This window comes from Suillus subaureus (assembly GCF_016647635.1).
Source record: "Suillus subaureus strain MN1 chromosome Unknown BJ212scaffold_430, whole genome shotgun sequence".
Taxonomy (NCBI): domain Eukaryota; kingdom Fungi; phylum Basidiomycota; class Agaricomycetes; order Boletales; family Suillaceae; genus Suillus; species Suillus subaureus.
The window spans coordinates 970-15,679 of NW_024538986.1; the positions used below are offsets into that span (position 1 = coordinate 970).

General features: G+C 47.9%; 2 protein-coding genes across 2 annotated transcripts; one reads left to right on the forward strand and one right to left on the reverse strand.

Moving 5' to 3' along the window:
• Window positions 1-3,128: 3,128 nt before the first annotated feature.
• Window positions 3,129-3,602, reverse strand: BJ212DRAFT_1414876 (uncharacterized protein; the record flags this gene model as incomplete). Its single annotated transcript, XM_041337545.1, is given in 3 exon segments — window positions 3,129-3,190; window positions 3,268-3,271; window positions 3,290-3,602. Coding segments are annotated over 3 exon segments (365 nt in total), but the record flags the coding sequence as incomplete, so codon positions are not given.
• Window positions 3,603-4,432: 830 nt separating this feature from the next.
• On the forward strand, window positions 4,433-4,768 carry BJ212DRAFT_1414898 (uncharacterized protein). The gene is made up of 3 exons (XM_041337546.1): window positions 4,433-4,504; window positions 4,533-4,579; window positions 4,638-4,768. Exons 1-3 carry the CDS (start codon window positions 4,448-4,450, stop codon window positions 4,714-4,716), a joined length of 183 nt encoding a protein of 60 aa, XP_041185011.1. The 5' UTR covers window positions 4,433-4,447; the 3' UTR covers window positions 4,717-4,768.
• Window positions 4,769-14,710: the final 9,942 nt, after the last annotated feature.

Genomic DNA, 14,710 nt, shown 5'->3' on the forward strand with positions numbered 1-14,710 from the left:
TTCCGCCACGAAGTCTCAGCTTTGTCGGCCACTGTTTTCTTTGGCAGTATTTCGTTAAATACTTTGCATTTCCCGATCAACGTCCAGGTTCGTGCCACATCATTTAGAGGTTTAAGTATTTAGAGTTGAAGTCTTCATAGTCTGTAGCAGCCGAGACAGGGATTTTTACCACTGCTAACGGGCTTATCAAAGGACACTTTCATTCAACGTCGTCTCTCAAACTCATTACTACCAACATGGCCATCAACGCAGATATTGACCTATTTCATAACGAATCTGCAAAGCCGTCTGAATTGGTCATAACAACGGCAAATGCGTGTGTACTCATGCTCCTTTTCATTCCTCGATATATTAAACGCTTCGTTGTTACATTAGGCCCCTTGATGCACGTGTATCTTTGACTACTGCCTCGGGACATGCCGGAGAATTCGGAGTTGATGCACAAACCGCGAACGCCCCGCTTAAACTCACCTATACCAACTCGCCAGTTTATTCTCAGCTCAACAGTAAGGCAAGAACCGCGAATGCTCCAGCGACTGTACACCTGCATAGCGCATTCGAAGGCTCTTTCTCTGTATCCTCATTCATCGGGCCCTCTCTTGAGCAACATAGAGTCGAGGATCCCGCAGGCAAAGGGCGTCAACGTCACATCACTGCATCCCGCAGCAGGGGACACATTCAAGGCTCTGTTCGATGGGTTGAGGGCGAACATAGTGGAGGAGGAACCGGTTTTGTTCAAGTATGGACGACGTTATCGCCTGCCAAGTTGATCTTGTGAAGCATGGTGTTTTAATTGGAAAGGGGATCGAATTCTTTCAAGATTATTCTGTCGTAAACCTGTTCTATCTTTACGTCATCGGTTGCGAGGTCGTCATGGGGGGTAACTATACCAGACAAAGGCAAAGCCTGTGTAAACAGCTAGTTTATTTGTACCATTGCTTTTGTGAGTGCTTTGAGATACGGAGTGCACTGGTTTTAACCATCCTCTAGAAATTAATCAAACATATATTCAAATTTTTCTATCCCAACCAGAGAAATGATAAAAATCGTTCAGATCAACCGCTGGGTGTTGGGGACCTCACCCCCCGCTATGACCGTTCAGGTGCGCCGTTTGATTGATGCTCTTTGGGTGCCGGACTCTTTATATGGCTTCCCTGCGGAGCTGAAGGCATTCCACATGCAGAAGATGGCAACGAAAGAGGGAAAGCAGGGCCCTGTGTACACAGAGCTGTGACCTTTTGATGTCTGGTGTCAAGAGAAATTGTTGGTATGTGAGATTCTGAACTGCAGGGCGGTACTGCCTATGACTAAATACGCGATTGGCGGATCGATGAGGATAGCAGATATGGAAGAGCTACTGGCGGCGTACAAGCACGAGCGCATTGACCTTTCCCCTTATTACTAGTACACTGAACAGCGCAAATGTGGTACTTGCCAGCATGGAGGGTACGGACTAGGCGTCGAGGTCAGCCCCCCTTTATTTATTTGCACAAAAACGACTCGGAGGTGGCTAACATGTCCGGCTTAACATTCCCTTGCATGGCTTGGTAACCGATTCACTGTGACGTATGTATCAATTAGGACTGATAAGGAATGCTCGCCGCATCCACGATGGCCCGATCGTGCAACACCTTAGTTTTGATTTGGACTTCGATGATTGGCAGGATCGTGAATGGAATGTATGGGTTCATCAGTGGGTTGGATTGTGCTACAGCATGCTACGGAGCGCTCTGTAACGCTCTGTAGCAAATTGCGTTTTCCTGATGTTATGCATAATAGATTCAAGCCGTTTGATTTCTATCTACCCCACATCCAAAAGGCGAGTAGAAGAACGACAAACTATTAGTAACATACGCATTTAGGTATGCAATGATACACCCCCTGAGGCTCCTGTTTTCCAAAAGTGCATGCATCAACGTTCCAACCACCGTGGTTGTCCATGATCTGCTCAATTCGTGTGTGGTAATATTAGCCATCCACTCGGAGGACCCACTGTTCTCGCTTTACTATGGAGCCGGGAATTGACTTGGCGAGTTGCATAAGTGGGGGTGTTCGCAATTCTGAGGCAGTACTCAAAGATACGTACGTCTAATAAAGGGGCTAATTATAAACATTTAGCGCATCGAGTGATGAAAGGAGCGACACTCGCATCAGTGTCAATGATGATGTCTGTAATGGCGAGTCTGATAGACGATACTGAACAGGCATTGAAAGCGTCATTTGACGCGCCCATTAGCAGTGGTCAAAATTTTCGCCTCGACTGCCACAGCCACTATGTACATAATGCAGACTTCGGCAATGGACACTCAAGCTCTGAATGACGCGGCACAAATCTGGACATTGAGATTACTCCTGACGTCGTTTCAAGTTGGTCAATATTGAGTATTCAAATTAATTCAAAGGCGCCTCCATTGGAACAACCACGTCGACCAAGTCAGCAACAAACTACGTGTTGTGCCATCAGCCACAGCGCCAATGCGAAAGCAGAAACACGACTCACTGTCCAGATATGCTCATGGACAGGCTGCCAGCCCTTCGGTAAGCAGTCTAATTACTGCAGTATTTATCACCGGTGGTAAGCTAATAATATTGCAAGGTGCAAGGGATGAGCAACGGGTTGAATCCTGGATGCAAAGTAGACAACTCGTACTCACCGACTTCAAATTACAACGAAGGCCACTACAGCAATCACTGGCCTTTATGCAGGACACGAAAAGGGGACTGCATACAGTAACAGACATACATGCTGCCAAAGCAGTGACGAGGGGGAGGAAGGATAGATGCATGATTCATGCGAAGTGACACAAGCTTTGTTGCAAAGGTGACTCCGAACTACTAAGGCGGACAGGGCATGCTTTTATATCCTGAAAATATTATTGTGGGTAAAACTCGAAGTTTTGTTGATTTGGCAGACTGGTTGTGCCTGGATGGTAGAACTTCACGGCGAATGATGTTAGAAGAGCCTCATGGAGTACCAGAATCGACGGATAAACAATCTAGAAGTCGAACACATCTTAAGAAACACAGCCCAAGCGACAGAACTGCATGGACAAGGCTCTTTCGTAGCTTCTACGAAGGCCTGATTATAGATAGCGAGGTCGCATTTCCAGATAGCAACTCATCAAAACTAACAGCAAGGTTGCTACAAAATTGGACGCGTAGCGACAGAGTGAAGGTGAAGGAACATCATTCACTTTTTCCCATACCTTCTAAAACACATCACATACTGGAAACGAATATCATTATATTAGTAAAATAAGAAGAGAAATAAACAAGGGAGAGACCTACATGCAAGGTAGTGGCATGTGAGGGTGCACTAGTATGAGAGTGCACTGTGACAAGAGTTGTGCAAGGCAAAATTATAATCAAAAGAGGAGAAAAACAGAAGAAAAAACTTATCATAGAGGAGTAAGACGCAGTCAGCAGTGACTGGAAAGGCAGAAATAGTATCAGGGCTGTGGACATTATGTACCCGCGCAACGCCAAGTCAGACATCAAACAGGTGAAAGGTACCCATGCTAATTTATGTCGCCCATTGGATATTTGATAACATCGAAGAGGCAAAAGAAACTGTGGTGCAATGGTTAGGCTGCATAGCATTTGGTCACGCACTCGGCATCGTGCTCGCATACAACAAGCGCAGCATATTGAGGCGGATCCCGACTACCCCAGAGATGGCGCCACGGATACGCAGGAAGAATTCATTCTTGAGGCCGCATGGACAACCCTTTTGAAGCAGACCGGTAGAAGCACATATATGATCCACACGAGGACGTTGACCAAGAATGTCTGTTGGTCTTCGAACAGCACTGGTTCGAGAAGTCGGCTTAGTCGGGCTTTGCAGGAAACTATCAGCGGGGCCTGAATACTGGGAACCATCAACATGGTTGGGACCCATTTGCTGGGCTTCCATACCATGAGGATCGCAATGAAGGAAATCCAAACATGAGCTTGAGGTGCTATGCTTTCTGACTTTCGAAACGGTCCTAGTTAACAATCACCTTAGCGTGGGCCGGGTTTTAGTGACAGCGACAAGACACGTCAGGACCGAGAAAGCGAAGAACGGTGGCACTGACCGCGTCTTGAGATGATGCCCGCAACTGCGCAGTCACTCGTTCGGAAGAAAGTAAAATAACATTATAACATTGTATGCGGAGGAATCAGAACACAGTGTAATTTAAAAGATTGTTAGTGATAAAGAAGACAGTCATTGAAACAATATGTGGAAGACTTGACTTGCAGACTGGGAGCACTACAAGCTGTGTGAATCTTGATGACACCGCCTGACCATAACTTTGCGAGCATGGATATAAATATAAGGATTCGGCGCACGCTTGACTCTATGGCTCATGTGGAGGACAAGAACTAGGAGGTTCCAGTGACTAGCAGTTGCGCTCTCACCGCTTGGGTCCTGGGAGCACCGTAGCCTACCGTAGCAGTGGCGCAGATGCCCGTCGGAGTTTTATTACACCGTTATTCTCGACGTTCATACCATCCCGCCAGTGTCGGTGCGTGTCCATTCTCAACTGCAGGCCACAACTACAACAGAATGTACTCTCCCTTCCTGGTATGCATGTATGTATGATTCAGAAAGCCCTCATCCTAGAGCTAACTCCATCCAACCTAACCTAGAAGAGCTTCGGGCAATCTGGATATCTGACTCCCGCATTCCAATACGTGCGTCGCGACATGCGTGGGCCACCTCATGGAACATAAGTCCAGTGCGCGTCGACGGCTGGCTCTGGGCTCGCAAATCAAAGGCGAAGAAGCTGGGACAGCCGCTACCGGACAAAACGTACAAGCTTTCGTTGGTACCGCCGGCTGCTTCAGTGACCCTGAAGAGAGAGCTCACAACTTCAGTCTCATTTCCATCGCATGCCTGCGATTCTGATACGACTGATGTCGACTCGCCATCTGGCAATGCTCCCATTTTGTTGGACGTGGACTTTTCTCCAAGTCAAAACGCGATGTACATGCCTCCAAAGTTTCCCGTCACGCCTATTATCCCTGAACCTACGGATGGAGGCGTACATATACGCCATCACGCTCACAAATCTTCACCAGTAACATGCACTCTCCCCCCATGACAGATTATGGATTATGGACGGACGGCAAGTCACAGCAACCATTTACACGGGTATACTCTCCTGAGATGTGTTAGATGTTTGAGCGACGCATCTATCCACGCAGCAGCAGTGCAGCACCAGGCTCGAGCATTTACGACCATAAATCTGCCAATAGCGTCTTCAACAAGCAAGATTTGGTTTTGGGACTTCGCATGATACATTTCCCGCCGATGCCTTGATGTCGGACCCCTATCTCTACCTGTTGTATACACCTTACAAGGTTGCTGCGTCCGCAACCTTCCGTTCCTTAGCTTCCTGGATGGAGTGGGACCCGACAAATTTAGATTGTTAGTTCGAGGATTCTGGCGTCGACGCTTCGAACTACCGTTGCTGGACTCAGAGCTGCTGGACGACGAATAAGATACTACTCTCGCGCTGTGATGTTACCTGCTTCCCCACCCGTACTGGATTGTTCACAGTCAACACCAAGTTATGTTTGAAACCGTACCTCATATCTTACCTGCGGTATGTTGCTGCTCACTACCTATACTAGGTCGCCTGTGACGTTCTCGAGGCCCTGGATACCATAAACCCACGAGGCCTCATGGGATGATCGTATGTGTGTACACGGGGAGTGGGACGACCAGGAAGAATTGACTATCATGAAGTGTGGAAGTACTGGATTTGGTTGTGGATTCAACCGCGTCCCGTATTTTATATCCTCGCGACTTGGCCTCTTGTATTCACTCCACAAACTAGTCGTTCCACTATTCTGAGTAGAGAGGTGTGGATTCGTCAAAATTGTGCATACCCCATCCAACGACAGATATAGATCTTATTTCCTTCCAGAAATCGTATGCTTAGTATGGTCTGAAGCTTTCTTCACATGCACTCAGTTCACTAACGCACACTCAGTGATATGGTACACAGGCCACGGAAGTAATCTGAAATACAGTGTGACAGGTGACCAGAAAACTAAACGAATGGATCCCCAACGACCTCTAGCACAACGTTTTCTTCTTTCCCGACATCCTGCGTGGCCTCGGCGGAACATTCCCGATGAACCCATCGACCCTAAAGAAGACAGATGAGAATGTCGACTACTTTCAACAACCAAGTCAAAGTCCAAATACCAAAGGCGCGCAAGAAGAACAGAATAAACTCACCGTGTAGGACTGATCCCCTATGCCAATGCTACGAAGGCGAGTCTGGAGCATCAAGGCGCGAGCGTGCTCCTCGGTAAAACGAGTCGCTATCCCCTCACTAGAAAGATGGGAAAAATCTGCATACATGGCTCGGGGTCCCAAGTGCTTTTCAAACCGCGGAGGTAAATCAACGCTGCCATCAGGGATCCAAGAAACATGAAGCGTAAGAGTGCGAAGGTTGTGTCCCGCCTCGATTGCTTTTGCGATTGAATCCTAAACACATCAGCAATTAAACCAGAGATTTGTCTTCCCGATACTAACGAGAATCACATACTACGTCTGGACTCGCCACAGAGCATTCAAGTGTCATAAGCTGGGGGCATGTTGAGCACATATAGGATACGGTTTCTAACGTCAACTGCGCAACGCCCACAGCAAAATCTTGAAGGGACTTTCCATGTCTGTCAGTAAGATTCACGATGAATGGGCGCGGAATGGTTATTTGACCGTGCACTGCAAATGCATTTAGCGTGAATGACTTTAGAGTTTGTTGGTGCGGAAGCAATATCCTCATCCATGTCCATAGTTTCTGCGGTCCATCGATATCCACTGATCCTGCTTGTACCGTTAGGCGTTGCAAACGGGGTAATGGTGTGAGCGGCGTGCGGTAATTTCCAGAGCCTAGATATTCCGTGTCAAGGGCTATCAGATTGGGCAGACAAGCAATTATAGCCGGGATGGCGGCGCTTGGAGCACCCTTGAGACAGAGTTCTTGTAAAAGAGGAAGTTTCATGAAGACGGAGACGAGGATAGTTGCGGGAACACCTGCACAACGCTGTGAACGGAATAAGGAAACAGAGGGAGGGAAATCAAAAGCTCCCTTACGCCAAGTTCAAGGTGCGTTAAAGAGGAGCTCAGCAAATCAGCCCATCCTTGAAGCACCCGCGGGGGGCCCCACTCCAAAGACCAGACTGATAGGCGACGAATGCCCTGAATAGTATTGAGCCGGGCCCAAACTCGTTCTCCTGGATCATACTGGGTGCGTATGGTAAGCTCCTGCAAGGGTAACGTCATCAAGACATCCAGTATGGGTAGAAAATTCGCCTCTGGAGTCGTCGTGTCGTCCACCCAAGTTGCAGATGTGAGATTTGTACAAAGTCTAAGCGCTGCAACAATATCCTCTGTGATCTGAGGAATAACTTGTCGCAAGTTCTGCACTGCGCCTGTGTAGTGGGGGCGATCAAGCCAATTACAAGTCTGGAACCTCGCCACTTGCCTGTCTCCGTCACATGCCAGACATACTGTGCCAATTCTGGTCGTTTGAGAAGGGTTGCAGAGGGATGGTGAAGGATCTGATTGTAGTGAATATAATTTTAGATACTTACTCGCGAGATGAAGAGTAATCGCACATTTCGCTTCACTCGTGAATCGAGCCTCCTGTACAAAAGCGGAGTCACTGCGCGATTGAACGCCCGGCTGACTAGTGCAGCTGCACTCAGATGCCTCCGATCAGGTAAATGTATGAGAACAGGTTGAAGAAGATCGAAAGGTATGTTCACTGTAGTAGACATGTTGTTAAGAGGTTGCTGGCGTTCTTGCAATATGCGGCCAGTCCAACTGGTTGGGCAGACGGGCAGGCGCCTATGTAACCCCACTTGAAATTTGAGCCCGGGCCTAAGTTACTATCTATAGAAATTTTGTAACTTGCAAGCAACTCGCTCCAAGCGCACTCACCCATTGCGGTATACCACCATCAACCGTGGATTATTGCTGCTGTCGACTGCAAGAACAGGGTAGCACTGTAGTGGTGGTGGTGGTGGTAAGTGAGCGCTTGCGATGTACAATGCTCATCACCAGCCACAATATTTCCACTTGGTTTTCCTTGTGCCCTGGCCATTTTCTCGAAGGAGCAAGCCGAGCAACTCGACTGCGCCATTCCTGCAGCTTTCATGACAAAGTAAAAAAGGATGGCTGGCGGGTAGGTCCAGTGGTCTAGATCATCCACTTCGGATCATACGTCGATAATGATCGGCCTCGAGCTGGTAAATTTCCCAAGCAAACCATTTGCATAGGAACTCATAGCAACCAAGAAGCACCAAAGCGTTGGTAGCCTGTTCTGTCATCAACTTCTCGCCCACAGGCTCCCACAGGATGTTGATAGGCGTGTATTTAGCTGGTGTTTCCGAGCACGAAGGGGCACGAAGCCAGCCAGACCAGCCTAGAATTCAAGTTGGCATGGTATTTTAATGTCTGTATCCCCCATAACGGCTCACGAGGTCTGTCCTATCATGATTGAAGTTCGTTGTTCATATCCAAATGTTCCGTTGGAGACCAACTGCACAAGAAGTAAACTTTACTTTCCGCGTTCCTCTTCCCGAGGGATCAGGGTATTTATGGGTGTTCTCGATGCTCTCATAGCCAATCACTAGTACTTCGAATGATATGTCCATTTCGTCCGAATATCACTGATTCATGTCCTTCGACTTCCACTCCCATATGCCGTTACTTCAACCTTCAGCCATCAGATATTGGGCGGAATAGGCATCGTTTTACGCCCTCCCAAAAACAATTAACTATTCGCCCGTGTAAAACCGAAGCGAGTCCGCATTTGAAAGTTGCATAGTCAAATAACACCGGGTGGCCGACCAAACGACTGACCATGAGGTAAGACTTGGGTAAGATACTCGAGAATCGCCGCCATACGTCATCTTTAAGGATCATTATTTCATTCGAGGCGCTATCCATGCTGAATCGTACGTCACTGATCCATCGTAACTAGCGACCAAGATAAGAAGAGGCGACTGTGTAGTAATTTTGAACAGTCGGTTGTCATGAGATGGTAAGAAATCCAAAATACACCTATAAAACAAACAAATGAAGCACAAATTAGGATAACGTCGGAGGGTATCAAGGTCGCAAATGGAGTTCCTGCTGCATGCGATTAGGCTAAGGTAGATATAACAGTCAAGGAATGGTGGTACGGCATGCCGATTTTGTCGAGTGATCGAAAAAGCTGAAATGATGACTTTACATTCAATGAAGCCGGCGGGGTTTCAAGCAGTGGGTTTTCGAGAACGGCCGGTCAGAGCATCAGAAATGCGTCTGAATCTGCCATTCGACCCCATGGAGGTGATAGAGGGAGCATCCAGAGAAGATTTTCGCGATTCCCCGCTGCAGCGTTGCGTAGAAACTGGGAAAAAGTGAACAGATTCGTTGGGATTGTGATACAGGATATGTGACTCCAGAAGAGCGAGCATCGAGTCCTGGTGACTCGTTCTGGGAAGTGATGCTTCGGGCAGCTGTGGGAGCGGAGGTGGAGGCAACTGTGCGGAACATTTAGTAGAAGTCACATGACAAGTAGGAAAGAACTAACTGGTTTTTTGCGAGACTTTTTGAATTTGACGGAGTAATTTTCATCCCAATCGTGGAAAGGGTCTTCATCAGTGGCAGCTGTACGGTCATATAATCTCGTATCTTTACGTATGCGAGGTTGGATGGGTTGGAGCATAGGAACAGGAATGCTGGCGTCGTGAACAGCTTCAGAGTAACATACATCGACGAATGACTCAGTAGGCGAAAGGAGAAGCTGTTCATCGAGACGATCAAGGCAAGATGGATCAAAATCAAGGTTATGCAACGAGCGGTGTAGGACTTTGAAAGTGTTCGTGTGGGTCTCAGAGGAGACATCATCCGCACTGGGCGGTGATGCGTAATCACGCGGGCGGAAGGTCGGTCGGATGGGAGTTGGCAGATGCTTCCAGCCTTGTGTATCTGCGGAAGATTGCGATCGTTGTCGTGAATTATACGCGTGGACCCAAGGTGGGCTTGGCTGGAAGATTTTATCAATACAATGTGACTGGAGGAGTTTCAGGAGACTCACAGTCTTTACACTCAAATCATCAGAGCTGGAGAGGAATGAATTCTTTAGATGTACGTGTGTCCTCGCGTACTTGTCGCGTGGGGTGCACTTGTCCACAATACGTCTGTGGGGTGATACGTGCATAGTTGATGGGCTTGAGGTACGGATACAGCTCATTTGGCGCTGATCCCAGAATAATAGAAAGGTGATTGCGAGTGCAAGGATCCTTGGCGTCTATCATATCGGTTTGCTTTTATGAGCACAGGGAATTGTTTCCGCAATGCTCCTGCGTACCCCGGTGACGCATGATTCCATCTGATTATAGATTCAGAATTGGAAGCGAATCGATCTCGAAGCACGTAAATCACGGCAGTGAAGAACCGATGTAATTGTCAGCGGAGCATAGGCGACTCAACGATGATTGGCTCAGTCCGTTCATGAAACCATATCATGCATGGATGTACGTGTACGTGAAAGAAAATCTGATGCAAGTTTTTGTAATGAACAAGTCAAGGTTATCATTAGTCCTTGACAAAGCATAGCAACTGCTCGGATCATCAAACTAGGTCCATTACATTCCCGAGTCTCCTTGACAGCTCGAGCGCTCAGGAGCTGGGCGCACAACATCCACTTCATCTCATCCAGATTCGGGATTTCTTTTCCGTCCGAATTTACGAGCGAAAGATTTCGCCCGTTCTATTAGCCCAGTTGGCAGTGGCTTGGCGCCAAGTGCGTTAATACTCCGGGACGTTCTAGGGCGTAGCTCTCCTGCGTTGGTTGCGTGAATGGTGGTGGTGTGAATATCCTCAGAGCGCGCATATGCAGCATCCACTGTTGCCTTTTCGATAGAAACGTCAATGACCAGGTGCGTGTTCGGCGAGAGTACATTTGATGAGTGCGACCGAGACATACGTCGGGGTAGTATGGCATCAACTGTCTTTTGAAAAGGTTGACGACCATGTATTTGTTCGACTTGTGTCACCTGCTGGTCGTCTTCTAAATGGTGAGATTCGTCTTCTGAGCCTTCGGAAATGAAGGAATCCATGCTTCTGGGCTGAATATTCCGATCAGGAAATGCTCCTGATAGCAGGTACAAACAAAAGGCTACTTACGTTTGCTAATGAATGGTAGAATGTTGACTTGTGGGCAACAGCAGCAAGCAGTGAAGGTGTGGGTGAGGTGGAACTGCTTGCGCCATTGCTGTCTGAAGGCTATTGAGGGTGAGTTATACTCCACGTAGTAGGTGAATAACCCGCACCTGGCCGAATCGTGAAACAGACACAGCACTCTTCTTCCGTTGGTGTCCCCGCCTGCTTGAGCTGACAAAATCGGGGTCAACTAGCTCATTTGCTGACAGTTCTTGCTCTTGCATGGCCCTCCTCTCGCTTTCTTCTTCTACCTGTCTGAATCTCTGCACGAATTTAGCTCAACTACTTGAGTATAGAAGTGCATGTGCTTACCTCCTCCAGGGGTTCAAGGGATGACAGCATGTTGAGATTTTGTTTCGTACGTTGTCTGAGGTGCGGCGTCCTGGGTCGCGAGCCGACGTTGGAATCAGAAACGTGAGAGTGATGGTAGTGGTCAAATTACAACGGCGTTTATGAGTCGGACCTAGATGCATATAGACAATCTTGTACCTCATGTGAAAAGTCGAGAGCATCGTTAGACCCGAGAGTCGGACTGACGCCAAAGTCATCCTCAGCAGCTGTCATGGGGGGACAATTAAAATTATTTATTGAACACACCGGTCATCGGCCGGTCGCCCCTAAAATGGAAGGCAAAGATGAAAAAAGGATTGAATAGGAGGCCGTCATACACTTTCTAAGTAACTGCGATGAGCGTTCAAACAAAACCTGCATTCCAAAAGACCGGTCTTCGCACTGGCGGAGGTCGGCGTTATCGACTTCAAGAAATCGCGCAGAGCACGATGGACGCGATCGAGAATGGCACGGTCACCATCGCCAACGTTTCCTATGATCTCGCTGCCAAAGTCAACTTCTCTAACCACAATACTCGTTACTATGCTCCAGATTCTTTGCTATCCACTTGGTCCACCAGTGACCCACCACGCAATCTCGCAGCTACGAAATCTGAGGTATCTATCCTCGAGATTTCGACACTTGATGGTGCTAGATTGTTGCTCAATACCCTTTCATCTCGTTCTACGAGCTTCGGCCGGATAGCAATCTTAAACTTTGCGTCTGCTACACGACCTGGAGGCGGTTTCTTGAATGGGGCACAAGCTCAAGAGGAGTCTATAGCCCGGTCATCTACGCTTTATCCCTCCCTAATGACGGACAGCGCGCAACGCTTCTACCGACTACATACCCGTGATAGAAATAGAGGGTTTTACCATCACGCAATGGTCTATACACCTTCTGTCGTGATCTTGAAGGATGATGCAGGAAACTGGACGTCGCCTTTTGAAGTCGATGTTCTAACAAGCGCAGCTGTAAATGCTGGCGATGTGAGGAAGAAGATCGGGAATGAGTCAGAGCTTGCGGAGATCGAGAAGCCCATCGAATCTGTCATGAAAGAAAGGATGGCACGCATTTTGTTCTTATTTGAACAGCAGGGTGCTAAGAACATCGTATTGGGCAGTTTTGGAACGGGGGTATTCCAAAACGATGTCAAAGTTGTGGCAAAGATCTGGGCAGAGTTATTGACAGTGAAAGGTGCGCGATACCGGCATTCGTTTGATCGCGTAGTATTCGCCATCCTCGGGAAGGATACTTTTGCCACTTTCGAACAATCATTCGAGAAGCAGACTAGTACTGATACCATAGTCATCCCTAACTGAGTATCGGGAAAATCTATTCGATTGTGGGTCTTTGGATTGGTCCTCCGTGACCTCAGATCAGCCTGGTGCTTGTCTGCTCCTTCTGCCGCATGTTTTAACAAGCAATGCTCACTCTAAATTTCGGCCCGTTGCGTCCACACAGATACGTATTTACACTCAATAGCAGCCTAGAATCAGTTACGCAACATAGTCTCCTGCTTTATGACTCACTGATCCACCGCGATAACAAGCGAGTGGCTGCGGCTGCCCAAAACGCAATGAATGCAGAGCATCATGGAGCTCAAGATCCATGATGGATGATCCTTGACGTACGCCTGCGGCCTTATCTATTATGCATTGACCTCGTGTTGCCTAAAGGGTGGGTCGTATGAACCAAGTACGCCCATGTAACATTTCACGTACGAAAAAGTCCAGGAATATTTGCAGTTCCTGTGTCATCCTTGTGGTGTATTCGAGTCATCACAGCTTGCCTTGAGGCAAATTGCTGTCTAGCTGGCAGGAACCCCGAAACTGAGCGCTGAGAATAGATCGAATATTGATCCGCGAGTTGCGTGTATCATGAATCCTGTGTTGATTTGATATGAAAATTGACGGAGTCTCCCGCGGAGCATACTCTTTTGAAAATTTCAGTTCAAAAAGTCATCGGGTCCCTGGGATGTCATCCAACTCACCTGCAGCGCGCTGCTTCCGATATCGCACGTAACTCAACGGTGTTTGGTCGACATCATCGTGGTACGATAGCACAAGCGACTCCAAAACATCAATATTTGGACAACACGGACAATGGACAACGATGATATTTACGCAATCAATCTTCAGGGCTAAGCAATTGGGTAGGAATAAAAGGACGAGGGAACAATGGACGACACGCGCAGAACACGTGTAGTTGATCTGATCATTAACACTGGACCTGGATTTAAGAAACGTATATCTTGACTTCCTTCGAAATTTCCTCTAGAACCAAGCCCTTTCACCTTCCTCCTCCCTCTCTCACCTCTCAGGTAAAGTCAATCATGGTCAACTCATCAGAGCACGGATTGGCTCGTGTCATCCATCACAAGGACTATTATATACGCGGTGGTGATATGACCGTACTGGTGAGTGTCTAACGGTCGTTATGATACTCAACGCCTCAGATTGATGGATGCAACTTCGATTTTCGCAGGTCGAGAATCATCTCTATCGGATACACAGTCACTTCTTCGAACGCGAATCGCTGTTCTTCCGCCAGAAGTTCCAGTCATCTGAAGGCGAGGAAACGCGGCTCATCAGACAACAATGCCTATACCTTGGACGACGTCAAGAGCGAAGACTTTGCACGTTTCCTCTGGGTCCTTCTACAACCCGTATGCCTACTTAATTTAATTTGCTTAAACCAGACATACTGACAGTCGTGAATAGAAAATACTCGCTCTATGAGGCTCCTCTCGAGACTTGGCTGAGTATCCTACACCTCGCCAACCGGTGGAGTTTCTGCAATGTCAAGGAGCTCACCGTACGTGAACTCGAGAAAATTCCAATAGAACCCGTCGACAAGATCGCAATCTATCACGAGTACAGTATCAACAAGCTCTTCCTCATCCCAGCGTACATCGCGGTCTGCAAGAGGGATAAACCTTTGTCATTTAGTGAGGGCATAAAGCTTGGGATGGAGACCGTTCTCCGTGTCGCAGACGCTCGTGAGCGGGCTCGCCAGCGGGCTGCCGAGAGCGGTATTCGCTCGCCTGCATATGATGATTTCGAAGACAGTGATATGGAATCCATGGTCAAGGAGGTTTTCGGAATAACGTCGCGACCAACATCGCCGATTCCGCAGACCAGTAGTTCATCTACCTACACA